Consider the following 19,054-nt stretch of genomic DNA (forward strand, 5'->3'; position numbering starts at 1 on the left):
TTAGATGAGGTCTATTAACCATAACCCTTAGATCTTAACACCTTGGGGCCTGCAAGGAGAAACAATGCTGAAACTAGGGTAATAACTACTGTTTTGAGGCTGAAAGGGAATAGCTACCTTGAGCTGCTGCACTGTACCTACTTCCATGAGAACTGGGAACACCTATGCTTTTTTTTCCTCTATTCTTAGACAACTCTAAATTCATCACTTCCTGATCAATGCAATTTAATTTTCATGGGCTTGCTGTATTAAAACTTAAATACTCTCATCTTTAAATTGAATGTGTCATTTAGGTAAAACTAATAATAATAATAATAATAATGTGTGACTTTCATTTGCATCTTGACTTAACTTTTAAAATTTGACACTTAGGAAATAATCAAATTTGAACACTGAAGATTAAGAAATTCATGTTTTAGAATGTGATGATAATTGTATTACGGCTCTACTTAAAATAAGAGTATCTTAACCAGCAAGGACCTACTGTATAGCACATGAAACTCTACTCAATGTTATGTGGCAGCCTGGATGGGAGGGGAGTCTGGGAGAGAAGGGATACATGTGTATATATGGCTGGATCGCTTTGTGGTTCACCTGAAACTATCAAAGCACTGTTCACTAACTATATCTTCATGCAAAATAAAAGCTTAAATAAACTAACTAAAAGAATATGTCTATCTTTTATAGATACATATTAAAATATATATATGTCATATATATATATGTTAAGAGAAAAAAACACAACCACCATCCCCACTAAAAAAAATAAAAAGGTATAAGTTAACTTGGTTTTGCCTATTGGTGTTAATAGTGATCTTTATTACTTTAATATTGATAGTGTTTTTATAAGACTGAATAAGCTAATAAAAAAAGAAAAACAATTGGTCAAGTATCCATGTAGTTTATCAGCAAATATAAACTCTGGATGACCAGTTACATTTAAAAGTTTTCCCAGATGTCTGACACAGTATTGAGATGCCTTAGGTAATAATATATGATTGGAACTATAATTGCACTCTTTCATTTTCTGGTGAGCTAAATCACTCAAAACATGACATCCTGCGATTATAGCAAGTGCCTTCGGTCAACTAGAAACAACCATATTTTTTTAAATTTATTCAGATCATTTGATCTAAAAATGGCAAAAAATATGTAGCTTTTTAATAAGAGATCAAACCACCTATTTACCTACCCCTCCAAACCCACCATAGTTTATAAGTTGGCAATAAATAAAAGATTTTAGAAGAAAGGCTTTTGAGTTATACTGAATAGGAAGAGTATTAAGATCACTAAATTAAATCTGCAACAATGTTATACTTTTTGTGTTGTTACATGTTTTAAAGAGCAATTTAAAAAGGGAATATTCAAGATATTAAAAAAGAAACCCTGTTCTAATAGTTCTAATAGAAATGTTTTAAAAAGTCCTGTAATAGAAAGATTAGTATAAAAAAGAAACAGAAGAAAATGGTAGTCTTAAGAATGTAAAACTTTTAATTACAAACTTAAACCAGAAAGTAGCTTTTTTGTACCAAAATAAAAAACAAGCAAAAAGCAAAAAAAAAAAAAAAAAAGAAATGTAAAAATTTCTAAATTAACCCCCAAAAAAGTGATGCCAAAAAGGTACTCTAGGACAAGCCAAAAGGTATTTTCCATTCTGCTTTTCCATAAATAAGAAGAAACAGAAGCTTTTTCAACCCAGTGAGTCATATAGAATGGAAATATCCTAGCATTCAGGTCACATGAGAGCTCTGGAAACTTACTTCAGTTTTTCCTCTTCACTCAATGTCTTCCACAGTTCTTCACTTTGCAATGCTGCATCTTCCAAGCTGGTCTTGGGATTGTCTGTGAGAATCTGGGCACGACAATCTTGAACAAAAAGGGCGCTTGCTGACATGGGCTTCCTGATTACTCGATTGCTAATTAAATCATAAGCTGTAAGCTGTCCAGATTTGTTATCTACCACGTTTGATTTTTTGTTACAGGAACTTTCACAGAGATTCTTTTGTTCAGGACTTGTATTACTATTATTACTACTTACATTACTCACTAAACTTTTTTGAGGCACTAAAATTTTCACAGGTTCAATGTTTTCTCCTCTAGAATTAAGCATATTTCCCTTGCTCCAGTCATCTACACAAATTTCCAAAGACTTCTCAGGAACTGCTGCTTCTTCCTTTTTCCCACTCTCATCTCTATGGCCTTTACTGCCATTTGCTGATTGGGCTTGCTCAACAGAATCCACAGAACAAGTTTCACTATACTCCTCTTGGGTGTCCTCACAAGATGAATTATTCTTTGGGATTTCTTTAAATGTATTTCCATCATTCTTATCAATGCTAGAATTTTCACTATTAAAATGATCATCATAATGGTCACCAATATGTACCTGACGATTTAAACAATAATCAGTGTTTTCCCCAAATTTATCATTACGCACATCATTTTGGAAAGGAATGGCTGAAGTATCAACATTTGGATAATTATTTCCAGATGTTTCCATCTCAGTAAGAAGCACATCTGTTTCTGTTGTTTTACTAACAACCATGTCAGCTGAGGAAACATCTGTTTTATTACTTTCATAAGAATTTGTACTAGGTAGTGATCCATAACAAGTCGTCATCAGATTTTCAAGAGCGGTTAAAACAGATTCCTAAAAATACAAATTAACAAGTATTAGGGGAAATTATGGAAATAATATTAAAAAATCTATACAGAAAAGTAAATCTTTTTCACATGAAAATGGCTAGGACTGCAGAAGTTTATAAATAATTTAATACAAAAAATTATCTGGAAAAGGTTACCTTATTCTGTAACAATACTTGACTTTTATCAGGTGTTAAATTCACATCTACATCAGCTGTTGGAACGTCAATTTTCAGAAAGAAAATGGGATACAAACGAGTAGATTCCTTTAGACATTTCAGATTGTAATAATGTCGGATTAGCTAGAAATACATGTAATGAAGACAAAAAATGACAGAAATATACTAAAGTATTATTATTCTTTAAAGTATTTATAAATAAAGATAGCATTATTTAAGTAATATTATCCTTAAAATACCACCAGAAGATGCATATTCAACTGAGAAACTGAGTGGATGTAACTGTTTATTAGGAAAAGTAGTATTTAAATACTAATGCTCATTTAGAGGCTTTGAATTTACTTAACATGAAGTGCAAGCATGCATCCAATGTAACTGACTTCATGGAAAAGATCACAGTGTCATGGATGTTTTCAAAGTCCTGGGTTCAAATTCAAATTCTGTTACTTCCTGGCTTTGTGGTCTAAGGTAGTCACTAACAATTCAGTTTCTTCACTATGAAAGTGAAAGTGAAAGTCGCTCAGTCATGTCTGACTCTTTGCAACTCCTAGGACTATACAGTCCATGGAATTCTCCAGGCCAGAATACTGGAGTGGGTGGCCTTTCCCTTCTCCAGGGGATCTTCCCAACCCAGGGATCAAACCCAGGTCTCCCGCACTGCAGGAGGCTTCTTTTCCAGCTGAGCCACAAGAGAAGACCTTCTTCACTATAAATAAGGATAATAATTCACCACAGAATTGTTGTGAAGAGTCATATGTAAGGTGAAAAGTGAAAGTGAACTGTTAGTTGTTCAGTTGTGTCTGACTCTTTGTAGCCTGCCAGGCTCCTCTATCCATGGAATTCTCCAGGCAAGAATACTGGAGTGGGTAACCATTCCCTACTACAGGGGATCTTCCTAACCCAGGGATTGAACCCAGGTCTCCTACATTGCAGGCAGATTCTTAATCATCTGAGCCACTAGGAAAGCCCCATATTATATCTATTTTTTCTTTTCCTTATTTTAGAACAAATTCTTACAAGTAGTCCTTGTAAGAAGCTGACAAATTACTTTTTTCTTAAAAAGATTACCTTCAATATATCTTTTTGGTGTACTGGTCGACTGTTTATAAAGATGAAACTCCTTTCTGGGGTTGAAAGACTTGTGCAAGAGTGGTCTGCATCATGCTTTGGAAGAAATCCACTTAGGAAAATCTATAATTGTAATAAATAATTATAGAACTTACATGCAATGTCAATAGTAAACATGATTCCATGGATCTGGTATATACATTTAAAGGTATAAAAAAAAATTAACAAATGGATTTTCATTTTAAGGTCTAAAGAGCCATATACTACTTGATAACCACGTCATGAGCATTAAACTTAAATTACTGAAGCATGTTAAATTGGTGTTCTCAGTCTCTAACTCTCCCTTCTTTCAATTTTAAGGGAAAATCGGCATTCATTAAAGTTCCATGACTACACATCTTATTGTCACAGGACATACAGTATAAATACTGATGCTCTCTGCTCGACCCTATCTCCTACTATTTTCAAAAAAATTTCTTCCCTTACATTGTAACTTTCCTCTGGCTGTTTATCCTTTTCTTTTCAGCCACCATTTTTTGTAAAGAAGTAGCTGTTTCTATCTTTATTTTGAGTATGCCAGGAAGTCAATCTGACTAGGTTTTCATTACTGAGGAGAAAAAAGATCTCTTACTCTTTGACACATCGCAATGTTGTACATTATCTTCATTTTTGTTTAGAGAACTATTTCACAAATGTATGAAAAGAAGGGGTAAAATAAAGAATGATCCTAGAAAAAATACCAGTGAGAAGGGAGAGAGATTTAGGGAACAGAAAGCAAGGAAAATGCTCCTACTTTTAGAGAGAATACAAAGAACTGTTAGGAATACAGGACAGAGCCAGATTGACATGGTTTAAACTCCGGCTGCACTACTAATATGATCTTGGTCAAATTATTCAAAATGCAGGCCTATAATCATCTCTTATCTGAAACAAGTGGAATCAGATGTTTTATTAACCTGTTAAGAAACAGTAATAATGAGAAATTTTCTGCTTAGGTTTACAAAAGCAAGAGTGTCAGGGGCTTTGCTATTTTTAGTTAAGCAGAAACCATGAGGCTCCTTACCCACACAGGCTGCAGGCTGCCACCTATGTCTGTGGCCACCCCTGCCCTTGGGAATAAGTGTTTAAGGAGATGGATGCATTACCAACTTTAGAACACTAAGTGCGTTATTGTCACAGTGCCAAACTGTGCCAATTAAAAAAAAAGTTAATACACAGAGCTAGATAATCCATTATAAAATGAAACTACTTAATTAACTATAAAACTTCACAACCCTTATAAATGGTTGCATAATTTAGCAAGTAATATGAGAGCCTTCTTAAAGCACCTGCTGAGCTTCAGGGAAAGCTGTTCAGCCTCTGAAAGACTTACTGGGCTTGTTGATGGGAGAAAAAAAAAACCAGAATAGGTAAGAAAAAGGATTAAAATGAAGAAAACGTCAGTAATATTGCTACTGTTTTTCCTTCACACCATCTTGTTGGCCACTGAATAAATAGTATTACTTCCAAATACTGAGCTTTAAAAATGGCTTAAGATAGATAACCTTAAGAACTAACACACAGTAAGTTATATGGAAAACTAAAATCAAATGGCAAAGTCTTATAAAATATTACAAAAAGTGAAAATCAGGCTAGCTTGTAGGGAGAAAAATCTCTGTAAGAGACCAAATCAGTGCAACAAAATAAAAAATTAGATAGGCCTTATAAGATTCTATACCCAAGTATTACTCAAGTAAAAAGCAAAACAAAAATCAAAGGCAAAATATAAACAAATAATATACTCCCCTGATTGTTCTTCAACTAGGAACCCTTCTCTGCCTCCCTTCATCTCCAGCCTTCTATCCTCTAGCTTCTACCTCAATGACCAACTCCAACAGACACTTAGTAGAACTAAGTGTCTACTTGACTCTCTGCAGACCCTGACACCAATGGGAACTCTCTCCTTTGGAAGCATAACACTGTTTCAGCCTTCTCTTTTGGATTTTCTGCTTCCTCTCTGAAACTTCCTCTTTAGTGGGACTTCCTCTCCCTTTGCTTACAGCCTATAAGGGTAATAGTCTCCCTCAGTCTCATCATCAGACCCCCTTTTCTTGCTCTCTATTCCATCCGGGTAATTTCATTCCCATCTATACAACATACACCAGTGATGCTAAGATATAGATGTACAGCCTTTATTTCTTTCCTCTCCAAATGCTCACACAAATTTTCTTAACCTTACCACATTCAAAACTTGATAAAATATCCTAGCTCACTTCCGTGCTGCTGTCCAATAGCTCCTCTTGTACTCCTTTACTAAAGTAAAGACCTCTGTCCCCTACTCAATCTGTCAAACTAACAAGCTTCTAAGCAATGCTGATGCTGCTGGTCTTCAGACCAAACTGTGACAGGTAGACTCTCTGAAGCACAACACAGCACGTCTGAATCTCCTGTCACAGCTTCCTGGGTTACCAGCATGGGCAACAAAGTCCTAGGAAACCACAGAGAGCCCAGCAAAATTTAGACAGTACCCTTACTGTCCCAAGTCAGCCAAGTGGACCAGTCCAAAGTGGCACTAGTGTCTGAACTATTAAACAACTATTAAGGGTGCTCTGAAAAACAGAACCCAAGTCAGATCATGGCTACTTTCCTTAGGCAGAGAGAATTCTTAACACATTAATTGAGCATAAGCTCCATCCAAGACACTAATAAAATGATAATTATTAAGAACTCAATATTGTAAAAGAGAATAGGAGGGGAACTAGTAGCCTAGAGACTGCAACAAGTTACAGAAAAGAAAAGAAGTCATAATAATGTATACTTCATATAAGTTTTCAACTTTTAAAATGAATCTTCAAATAAAAGATGGTTACATGAGAAACAGGTTAGGAAGCTAGATAACACGGAAGTGGGGCTGGCATGACTGAAGAGAACAAGTAAGACTGGGAGTGCTGATAACCTCATCCAGTATCACAGGGACTCACGAAGACTCTCTAGAGCTGACAGATCAAGAAAATAGAGTCGGAATACAAGGTGGGAAAGGGAAAACAAAGGTAAGAGGGCTCAACTCCTTTCATTGAGGAAAGCAAAGACATGAAGATTCTAAATTGAAAATCACTTAAACAATTAATGTAACCATGATACTTAAAATTAAAAACAATAAACAGGAGAGATAAAAACAGGAAGTAGGGCAGGGAAAAGAGATTTAATATGAGCTTATACACCCTTTGTCATTAAAATTTCTAAAGAGACACTTCTTGCTACCTCAACCCGACAAAAATGAAATAACTAAACAGCTTCAGTGTAAATTAAAGAACGTCTTTGTTGTATACCTGAGATTCTTCACAGTGGTACTGAAAGGATTCCATATTGCCCATAACAGCAGTCCCCAGAACAGACATGAGAGCCATTTTATGATCTGATACTCTAGTTTTCTGCCAAATAATTGCCTAGGGACAAAACGACACAGATAACTTTTAGCACAACTTGGACTGAGTAAACTCAAGTACTTACACAATTTATTTCTGTATTTAGCATTCAGCCCTAGTTTATATTTTCTGCATCATTTATAAGGGATCTATAGGCTATAAAGTTTGAGAGAAGGCTGGTTCCAAGTTTCAGTAGCTGTATATCCTGCAGTGTAGAATCTATTTTAACTTACCTTAACCTCAATTTTGTTTTCTCTACAAGATGACTAAGAATACTTATCTTGCGGAGTGTTGGAAGATGAAAATATACGATGTAGGTAAACACACAGGCCAGAGCCTGGCATGAAACAATTTCATTAAATATTAATTTTCTCCCCCCTTCTAATCCTAAACTTCAGAATATACATTGCAGAGTGTATTTAAATTAAATTGCTACTTCAAGTAAACATTACTGTTTTATTGAGGACGGACATCAATGCTATAAAATTTCTGTAAACAGTTAACCTGGTATAAGAATTTAGGGTAATGCATGCTTTTCAAAATTACCATCTATATACAGAGAACTTTAAAAAAGCTAACTAAACCTCACAGACAGAAAGGCTGAATAATGGACTTGTATTTTTTTCACTGAGGATAGCTTAAGAGAATCATGGCCCAGAGAGACAGCACAAAAGTGTGGCTGTGATGTGCATGTCGTAACATACTGACATGTTTTCAGTTAATGAGGTTCAATTATAGTCAAATCTCGAGAAACCATCAATATATAGACACATTCATTCAACAAATATTCACTTAGGAGTCTTAAATCCTAAAGAAAACGTGTGAAGGGCTTAGGAGAAAACACCAACATTCAAGAGTCAGGCGGGGGAAGAGGAGGAGACTAGAAAGCATTGACCACAGAGGCAAGGAGCGTCACGGGACAACATGGTGCACCGACCAAGGGAGCTTTCTTTAGGAAGAAGTAAGGCTTCCCTGGTAGCTCAGTGATAAAGAATCTGCCTGTCAATGCGGGAAACACAGGTTGACCCCTGATTCACGAATATCCCACAGGCCGCAGAGCAACAAAGCCATGCACTAGGACTAAGGAGCCCATGTGCCACGATAAGCCCGTGCCCTGGAGCCCGCACTCTGCAACGAGAGAAGCCGCCACGATGAGAAGCCCGTGTGCCAAAACGAGGAAGCAGGCCCTGCTCACCACAGGACAGACATGGCCACAGGGTTTAGCAACCAGCAGGGAAGCAGTTCTGGAGGAGGAGAGAGAATGAAGCCAAATCTCAGCTACTGGATATTGCCTATAGGGAAAACCCATGAAAGGGACAGCTCTTGTAGGAAGTTTGGCTGTAAGTGGATAATAATAACTGGAGGCAGGTGGACAAGGAAAGCTCTTGAAGACACACGTGAATAGAAAGCAGTGAGGGAAAACCTGTCACACAAGCGGGCTCGTAGAATCAGAGGGGATTGAGAACATTCTCCTTTGTTCGTTCTTTCTCTCTCCCTGTTTTTTTTTTTTTTTGGAATGTAGAAAGGTTATTTGTTATTTGTCACAAAAGGTTATTTGTAAAATGACACTGATTTAATGATCTGATTGTGGAGAAAGTTTAAAAGAGAGACACTCTGACAGGCTAGATCAAAAGATCCTAGCCAAATGAATTCCTTAACATAACCAGGAAACTATGTAGGCAGGAAAAAATACTAACAATATTATACATAATAAAATGAAAGGGGAAGCAAATGAATTTACGTTGTTCTTTAACTGGTATGTCAGGAGATAGTAGAAAAGGACAGGATGACAACAGTCCCTGACTCTGCTTCTTGATCTGTACGTCTGTAACACTTTTGTTTTTAGAATCTCAAAGACCAACCTCCTTGGGAAAACTGTAACAACTGCTCAAGAAGACAAATTACCCAATAATTAGTGTAACAGGAAACCCTTTTATCTATTTCTAGGGTTTTATTAATACTAAGCAAGTAGGAGTTACAACTTATGAAAAATTTATGTAGTAGGACTAACTACCATCACAGAAACCGTTAATTTTCACAACCATTTCAGGCAGGCATTAATATTTCATTTTGCAGATGAGGAAACTAAGGCTCAAAGAGAGTTATTTACCCAAAGACTCATGATTTACATCTAACATTTCTGGCTCCAAACTTTTACTTTGCCAATATCTCTTTGCTCACCAGTCAAAGATAGTAATAAGTTATAGCCAACTCCAGATCCTAATTGGGAATTCTCAAATAGTGTCTTTGACAAATGCATTTGCATGTATGAATATGTGATATGTTATGAAATCTCCAGTTTCTTGAGAGTACTAATGCATTCTCAAAATTACTTTAAAAATTCATTTAAAGTTAAATAAATAATCTACTGTTAGAAGAAGGACAAGGAGTAAAAGCAGGGTCTCCATATCAAAGAAATCAAACCAGAATAACAGAAGTCTAAAAAGACTGGTAGCTACTCTCACAGCATCCTACAGTCAGAATATTTTTGAGAGTTATAGTCTGTCAGTACCAACCCTAATCTTATTATTGATAAGATTATTGATAATACTTATACCTAAGGATTTCTAAATTTCAATTAATATTCATATAAATACAGATGTGCAGTTATTTGACCCAAAGTGCACAGTAAAATGACAGAACTAAAATTTAGGTATTTTTCTGTTGTATATGCCAATTTTTCATTATCTATTGTTTTGAAAGTGATCTGAATTAGAAAAAAAGACTTTAATTAGAAAATTTTTAAAAAGTACATGAAATCAAACAGGAAAATGAGTTGTTAAAAAATTTTAAATTAACATATAGGTTCAGCTCAGTTCAGTTCAGTTGCTCAGTTGTGTCTGACTCTTTGCAACCCCATGAACCACAGCACGCCAGGCCTCCCTGTCCATCACCAACTCCCAGAGTCCACCCAAACCCATATCCGTTGAGTCAGTGATGCCATCCAACCATCTCATCCTCTGTCGTCCCCTTCTCCTCCTGCCCTCAATCTTTCCTAGCATCAGGGTCTTTTCCAATGAGTCAGCTCTTCGCATCAGGTGGCCAAAGGATTGGAGTTTCAGCTTCAACATCAGTCCTTCCAGTGAATACCCAGGACTGATCTCCTTTAGGATGGACTGGTTGGATCTCAAGGGACTCTCAAGAGTGTTCTCCAACACCACAATTCAAAAGCATCAAGTATGTCTTGGTAACTACATTAACACTTCAAGAACCTAGACTCCTTAAAATTGGAACTGCTCCAGGAAACATAGGCTGTCATGTAAGTATTTTTAATCTTTAATTTCATCATAAAATATATAAATGCTCTGGTTAAATTAAAATTTTTGGAGAAACTTCTAAATTTATTCAGCAAATATTTATTAAACATCTACTTTGTATTAGATTCCTGGTAATCCTAAAAGCTGGGAATACAAAGATAGGAGGACAAAGTCCAAGCTTTCAAGGAACTAAAAATACAAAAGGAGAATGAGGTATTAAAATAGTTATAATGCATTATGAAAACTGCAAATACAAAATACAGTGGGAACATTGTAGATGAAACCTAAGTGTACTTCACAGAGCAGCTGTGTGTGTGGTGAGACCTGAGAGGAGTCTGACACCCACAAATTACAGGAAAGGTGTTGTGATGGGTAGGAGAGCACATGCACAGGCATGAAAGCACAGAGACATGCCTTGCTGCAGATGAAGCCAGACAGATATTAGACAGACAAGAACAAGATCATGAAAGACCTAGCACATCAGGCAAAGAAAAAACTTTACAGTTTCTTTTATCCACAGTGCAGAATCAATGGACAAACCTACTTGGGAAAAATGCCATGATCAGATATGGATGTTAGAAAGAGATCTTTGGACCTTGAGGACTTTCTGCTAAGTGAGATAAGAGAGACAAAAACAAATATTGTGTGATATTACTCATAAGCAGCAGTAAGAACCAGACATGGAACAACAGATTAGTTGCAAACTGGGAAAGGAGTATGTCAAGGCTGTATATTGTCACCCTGCTTATTTAACTTATATACAGAATACATCGTGCGAAATGCCAGGCTGGACGAATGAAGCACAAGCTGGAATCAAGATTGCAGGAGAAATATTAATAACCTGATGTGCAGATGACACCACCCTTATGGCAGAAAATAAAGAAGAACTAAAGAGTCTCTTGATGAAAGTGAAAGAGGAGAGTGAAAAAGTTGGCTTAAAACTCAACAAAAAACTAAGATCATGGCACCCAGTCCCAACACTTCAAGGCAAATAGATGGGAAACAATGGACACAATGAGAGACTTCATTTTCTTAGGCTCCAGAATCACTGCAGATGGTAACAGAAGCCATGAAATTAAAAGATGCCTGCTCCTTGGAAGAAAAGCTATGACCAACATAGATAGCAATTAAAAAGCAGAGACATTACTTTGCTGACAAAGGTCTGTCTAGTCAAAGCTATGGTTTTTCTAGTAGTCATGTATCGATGTGAGAGCTGGACTATAAAGAAAGCTGAATGCCAAAGAACTGATGCTTTTGAACTGTGGTGTTGGAGAAGACTCTTGAGAGTCCCTTGGACTGCAAGGATATCCAACCAATCAATCCTAAAGGAAATCAGTCCTGAATATTCATTGGAAGGACTGATGCTGAAGCTGAAGTTTCAATACTTTGGCCACCTGATGTGAAGAATTGACTCACTGGAAAAGACTCTGATGCTGGGAAAGATTGAAGGCAGGAGGAGAAGGGGACAACAGAGGATGAGATGGCTGGATGGCATCATTGACTCGATGGACATAAGTTTGAGCAAGCTCTGGGAGTTGGTGATGGACAGGGGAGCCTGGCATGCTGCAGTCCAAGGGGTCACAAAGAGTCGGACACGACTGAGCAACTCAACTGAACTGATCTCTTCTATGTAGAATCTAATAATAAACTAATAGAAACAAAGTAAAATTGGTAGTTACCAGGGCATAAGGGTTAGGGGGATAGGACAGATATTATTTAAGAGTACAGACTTGCAATGAGTAGTAAATAAGTCCTACTGATCTAATGTACAGTATAGTGAATACAGACAACAATATTGTGTTGTAACGCTCAAATGTGCTGAGAGACTAATAAACCTAATTACTCCAACCACTAAAAAGAAAAATTAATGTGATAGAGATGCAATTACTGCTACAATGGCAATCATATTATAATATAAATGTATTAAGTCAACATGTCATACACCTTAAATTACAGTTTCATGTCAAATATATTTCAATTAAAAAAAAAGAAAGATCTTTGGCAAGAGTGATTTAGTGAGATCTTAAACTAAAGCAATATGGATTAAAAAATGTGACTGCAATATTCCAACTCAGAGAATCTCAAATTTTACTGAGCACATACAAAATGGATGAGGTTCAGAGTCACAAAATATTCTCAGAGGCACTGAAGACGGTGTGCTATTTCTGGCACACTAGATATAACAGTGCTGCTTCCACTCACAAAAATTCAATGGAATGCAAATCAGTAAAAGTGACATTTACAAGATTACTTCTCTAATTTTTTAAAAGATAAAACATGTGCAAACTTTAGTAATCTACTAATATTAACACCGTGGCTAAGAAATACTGGACCGGGTAAGAGAACGAAGCATACTGCTAAGAGTAAAAGACAACAGAGATAAGACTAAAGGAAGTGAAACAGACTTGATGTGATTTGCTGACTCACTATATATGAAGAGGAAGAAGAATCGGGAATGTGACTGAATCCGTAGTACCAAAAACAGTGTCAAGTACTTAGACGGGTCCAATAAGCAATTTGCTGAAGGAGTGAACAAATGAATACATTTTTCTAAAGTAATCCTAATGGCGTTGAAAACTAGCTCTTCGTTTTTAAAGACTTTTCTTTCTTTAAAATAAGTTTCATTACAATAGAATTGACACACGATACAATTTAAGTATACAATTTAGTGGTTTTTAGTATATTTACAGTTGTGCAACTAAATCACAATTTAATTTTTTAGAACAATTTTACCAATGCAAAAGGAAACCTTGTACCCATTAGCAGTCATTCCGCATGTCTCTGCACTTCGCCTGAGACCATCACTAATCTGTCTCTATAAATTTGCCTATTTTGGGTATTTAATATAAATGGAAGCATACAATACACAGTTGTTTATGAATGAATGGCTTCTTCACTTAGCATAAGTTTTTCAAGTTTTATCATTGTATCAGCAATTCATTCTTTTTTTAAAATCCAGTTTTATTTAGCTAAAGACCACAATGCTGAAGACCTTACAGATTGTCTCAGGAGTATCTTGTAGTAATGATACAATTTAATTTGCACAAAAGGATAAAATATATGAATTTAATTTTGAGTTTATTATAGTCAGGGAAGAAGCTAGCATAGTTAATATTATATGATCTAAAGAAATAACAAAGCTAACAAATTCTGTAACTCAGTGTCAATCAACCAAGTTAATTAGCATTATTTAGCTTACACAGTCACTATTTTTGGTTTTGTCTCCTTTTCTTTTCATCCCACCACCACCTCCCCTCTGGTAATCACCTATTGGTTCTCCATGAGTCTTCTGGCTTATTATGTGTGTTCTTTTGTTTTACAGGCTCTGCATTTAAGTGAAATCATAAGTTTCTCTTTCGCACTTTTATTTCTTTTAGCATAAAACCCTCTATATCCACCTATATAGTTGCAAATGGTAAGGTTTCATTCTTTCCTCATGGCTGAGTAGTATTCCAACATGTATATATACTACATCTTCTTTATCCATTTATCTGTCAATGGACATTTAGGGTCCTTCCATATCTTGATTATTGTAAATAGTGCTGCAATGAACAAAGGGGTGCATATATTTTGCCTAGCCTACCAGGCTCCTTCATCCATGGGATTCTCCAGGCAAGAATACTGGAATGGGTTACCATTTCCTTCTCCAGGGGATCTTCCCGACCTAGGGATCGAACCCGGGTCTCCCACATTGTAGGCAGACACTTTAACCTCTGAGTCACCAGGGAAACCCCATGTATTTTGTCAAGTTAGTGTTTTTCTTTGGAAAAATACTCAGAAGTGGAATAGGTGAAGTGATAGTTATATTTTTAATTTTTTGAGAAAGTTCCATGCTGTGTTCCTTAGTGGCTGTACCAATTTACATTCCCAACGGCAGTGCGTGAACTTTCCCTTTTATCCACACCCTCCCCAGCACTGTTATTTGTTGCTTTTTGATGATAGTCTTTCTGACGGATGTGAGGTGATATCTCATTGTGGTTTTGGTTTGCATTTCCCTGATGAATGGTGATTTTCAGCATCTTTTCAGGTGTCTGTTGGTCATCTACAAGTCTTCTTTGGAAAAACATCTACTCAGGCCCTCTGCCATTTTTAAATCAGGTTATTTGTTTCCGATACTGAGTTCTTTGCATATTTTGGATATTAAGCACCTTATCGGATATACTGTTGACAAATACCTTTTTCCATTTGATAGGAAGACTTTTCATTTTGTTGATAGCTTCCCTCGCTGTGCAAAGCTTTTTAGTGTAGTCCCATTACTTTATTTTTGCTTTTGTTTTCTTGCGTGAAGAAAGAGATCCAAAAAAATATTGCTCAGACCAATGAGTGTGCTGCCTATGTTTTCTTCTAGGAGTTTTATGTTTTCAAATCTTACATGTAAGTCTTATTCATTTTGAGTTTATTTCTGTAAATTGTGTGAAAAAGCAGTCCAGTTGATTCTTTTGCAAGTAGCTGTCCAGTTTTTCCAACATCATATACTAAAGAGACTATCTTTTCCCTGTGTATTATTTCCTTTGTTGTAGATCAATTGGCCATATACTTGTGGGTTCATTTCTGGACTCTATTCTCTACCAAGATCTATTGATCTTTGTGTCTGGTTTCATGCCAACATCATATTGTTTTGATTACTGCAACTCTGTAGTATAGCATAAAATCAAGGAGCATGATAACTCCAGCTTTGTTCTTCTTAAGCTGTTTTGGTTAAGACTGTTTTGGTTATTTTGTCTTCTGTGTTTCCACACAGATTTTAGAATTATTTCTTCTAGTTCTGTGAAAAATGCATTGGTATTTTGATAGGGATTGCACTGATTCATAAACTGCTTTGGGAAGTCTGGTCATTTAAAAATATTGATTCTTCCAATCCATGAGCATGTTTATCTTTCCATTTGTTTGTGCAGTCTTCAATTTCTATCATCAGTATCTTATAGTTTTCTGAGTACAGGTTTTTATTACCTCCTTGGTTATATTTCTTTCTGGGCATTCTATTCTTTTTGATGCAATTGTAAATGGGGTAGCTTTCTTAATTTCCCTTTCTGATAGTTCACTGTGAATGTCTAGATATGCAACAGATTTATGAAAGTGAATTTTGCAACTTACAATTTCATTGAATTTATTTATTAGTTTTAGTAGTTTCCTGGGGGCATCTTTAGGATTTTCTACATATAGTATCATATCATACACAAAGAGTGAAAGTTTTACTTCTTTCCAATTTGGATTCTTTTTCTTATCTAACTGCTGTGGCTAAGCCTTACAATCCTATGTTGAATAAAAGTGGTAAGAGTGGGCAATCTTGTCCTGTTCCTGATCTTAGAGGAAAATCTATCAGACTTTCACCTTTGAGTATGATACTAGCTATGAGATTGTTATAAATGGCCTTTATCAAGGTGAGGTACATTCTCTCTGTACCTACTTTGTTGAGAGTTTTTTTTAATCATATTTGAATGTTGAATTTTGTGAATAGCTTTTTTTGCACCTGTTGAGTTGAGATGATTATATAATTTTATCCTTCAATTTGTTAATGTGGTATATCACACTGATTGAAGCATGGATACTGAATCATTCTTGCACTTCTGAGATAAATTACATCTGATCATGGTGTATGATCCATTTAACATATTGCTAAATTTGGCTTGCTAATATTTCATTGAAGATTTTTGCATCTATGTTCATCAGTGATACTGACCTGTAATTTTCTTCTTTTTCTAGTGCTTTTGTCTGGTTTTGGTATTAGGGTGAGGCTGGTCTTGTAGAATGAGTTTGCAAGCATTCCTTCTTCCATTATTGGGGACAGTTTGAGAAGGATAAGTGTTAATTCTCCTTTAAATGTTTGTTAAGATTCACCTGTGAAGCTGGCTGGTCCTGGACATTTATCAGGATTTCATTCCTTTTTAATGGCTAAATAATATTCCCCTACATGGCCACACATTTGAAATATTACTGCCTCTTACTACGGACATGTGGGTTACTCCCACTTTCTGACTATTAGGAAAGATACACATTCGTGTACATGTTTTTGTGTCACATACATTTTTCTTGTGTATACAGCTAGGAGTGAAATAGCTAGGTAAAGTGGCAACTCTGTTTATTTTGTGAGAAACTGCCAGACTGTAATCTTTTCATCTGCTCCACACATCTTTGTGTTTGTGTGTGTGTTTATGTGTGTGTCAGTGTAAAAACAACAAAGAGGTGTTGGCTTTTGCTATCATGGCTATTATTTTAAGCCAGCCAGGAGCTGCTGATTTAAGGAACAATGCTTAAAAGAAGGGAAAGTAGGTTAAGATTCTGTAATCTGCAACTGCGTAGAAATTAAATGTCATCTTCTTCACACTTTCTATATCACAAGTTATCTTTAGCAAAGAGTAGTTGAGCAATAAAAACTTATTCATGGGAAATTTCTCTCTTTAAAGCTATGCTAGCTCTGTGATTCATACATACATACAGAATGTATTTAAAATGACTAGATAAGAAAATATTTCAAGAAAACTAATGTTTTCAAATTCCTGCACTTAATACAGCTATAAAAGCTGTGATATTTCTAATGGAAACATATTATGTATTTTGGTTTGTATTAGTGACGCCTCAGATATAAATCTTAGCTACTGATTAATGCAAAGATGCTAATGCACAACTTACTGCCTGATCAACTAAGAAGTTAGTACACAGAACTGTAAAATGATCACTTGAGGAAGTGGGTCCTAAACAAGCTATGAAACATGAGAACCACTGAACGTTGAAAAAAAAATTTAAGTAAATATTGCTAGTAGTTCCAGAGCATTATTTCACACTAGGCAATTATTGCATCAGATGAAGCAGGCTGATTAAGAAGCATTTTCTAACTATTTATAGTTAGGCTAACAATAAAGAAGTCTGCCAATAAATTAAACTTTCACTATTACTTAGGCAATTAAGATTCACTTAAAAAATTGGACCTATTATTAAAGAACTAAACAATAAAAGGTGGTGATTAAAAGCTAAGGATATAGAAAATAACAGAATTTTAAAATACTACATTTTTTACAGCAAATAGTTTTTATAGTTTGCTTTCCCCACCATTTCACAAATCCTGTATTATTTTCTAAAATATAAATCTGTTCATTTCCTAAAGTTTTTCATATATTCTGCCATTAGGCTGATAGCTTAACATGTGCTAAAAATACACACACATACCCCCATATGTTTTCTATCTAGGTCACACAAAGTTGGAGCATCTGAATGTGCCAAGTAAGAATCTGACTCTAGTCAGTATGATGACAGAGCAAAATCACCTCAATAAAAATATATTATTACATGCATACCAGGTAATTGATTGAAGTTGCCCAAATATAACTTACTGCTGCTTCTACTTCTACACTATCTGAAGCTAGATGAGACTATTCAGTATTTAATTAGTAAAGCTCAACTGTAAAAGCAATTTGTGATAATGGAAAAAAGCATGTTACACAAAGATACTGCACAATTAACCAAAACCTGTAATGCTAACAAGACTGCCTGAGCAAAGGTGACTCCTAAAATATGAAATCAAAGTATATATATTGGTGAAGTGTGAAACCAAACTTTTCATGCAAATTATTTGCAAAGATGTACTAAGAAGTTCATGCTTCAATCTTCTAAAAGTCAGAAGTATTAACTACTTCCATGGTCTTACTAGTTAATGTAATTGGATCTGCATACACTGCTACCTACTCTTGGACATGTATTTGCACTAAATGGTTCAAAAAAGAACAGGGGCAAAAACACAATATAAGAAAAGAGTCTTTTTATACTGGCAATATAACAACATTAGCTATTGAAGCTTATAGAAACTTTATTGCTGAATGTTTTGAGTTTGGTGTAAAATTAACATTATTCCATCATAATACCAATACTATTGTTAAAAGAATATCATATTCTATTAGCATAATAAGCATTAATATAATTTGATTCTTACTAAGTAGCCCAGAGTTCAAAATTGGTAAAATTTATTCAGAACATTCAAAATTTAAAGCCTCTTATGCAGGAATTCCCTGGCAGTCCAGTGGTTAGGGCTTGGTGCTTTCGATGAGGGGGCCCAAGTTCAACCCTGATCAGGGAACGAAGATCCCACAAACCCATGGTACAACCAAAAAGAAAAAAAATAAAGACCACTCCCTCCCCCTTTAAGAAAAAGAAGTAAAATCTCTAATGCCCTACTTAACTCTGCTTATTGTCTATTTTATATTCATGTTTTGGAATACAGTACGCAGAATATTTTTTCATTCTACCTATTTCATACTCTCTGACTCAGGTAAAAAAAAGTCAAAAATTTAAGCAAAAACTTGAAAATGTAAGTTAATTTTTGCATAACTTTTAAAGGGAGATTGTAGATACTCTTTGTAGTCTTTAAAGCAAGAAATATTATTTCCAATTGCTAATCAAATCTTATCTACATCAGAATGTAGAAATGTTTTTCTTGCCCATATCCTCTTATACATACTCTGTGCAACCGCCTGGACTACTGAACCACCTTCTTCTGTTATACAACTACAAA

The 19,054-nt window shown here is 35.5% G+C and overlaps 1 protein-coding gene across 4 annotated transcripts in view; it reads right to left on the minus strand.

Moving 5' to 3' along the window:
- Positions 1-19,054, minus strand: part of PMS1 (PMS1 homolog 1, mismatch repair system component) — a 106,681-nt gene that overhangs the window by 21,034 nt on the left and 66,593 nt on the right. For all 4 annotated transcript variants that reach the window (XR_006339395.1, XM_043894099.1, XM_043894096.1 and 1 more), the window contains exons 6-9: positions 7,199-7,315; positions 3,891-4,013; positions 2,802-2,945; positions 1,761-2,650 (exon numbers count right to left, since the gene is read on the minus strand). Coding sequence is in view for 3 of the 4 variants with exons in the window: in XM_043894099.1 (XP_043750034.1) it covers positions 1,761-2,650; positions 2,802-2,945; positions 3,891-4,013; positions 7,199-7,315 (1,274 nt within the window). In the remaining variant the exon portion in view is untranslated. The remainder of the gene's footprint in view (positions 1-1,760; positions 2,651-2,801; positions 2,946-3,890; positions 4,014-7,198; positions 7,316-19,054) is intronic.

The sequence above is a fragment of the Cervus elaphus genome, chromosome 33 (genome assembly GCF_910594005.1).
Source record: "Cervus elaphus chromosome 33, mCerEla1.1, whole genome shotgun sequence".
NCBI lineage: Eukaryota > Metazoa > Chordata > Mammalia > Artiodactyla > Cervidae > Cervus > Cervus elaphus.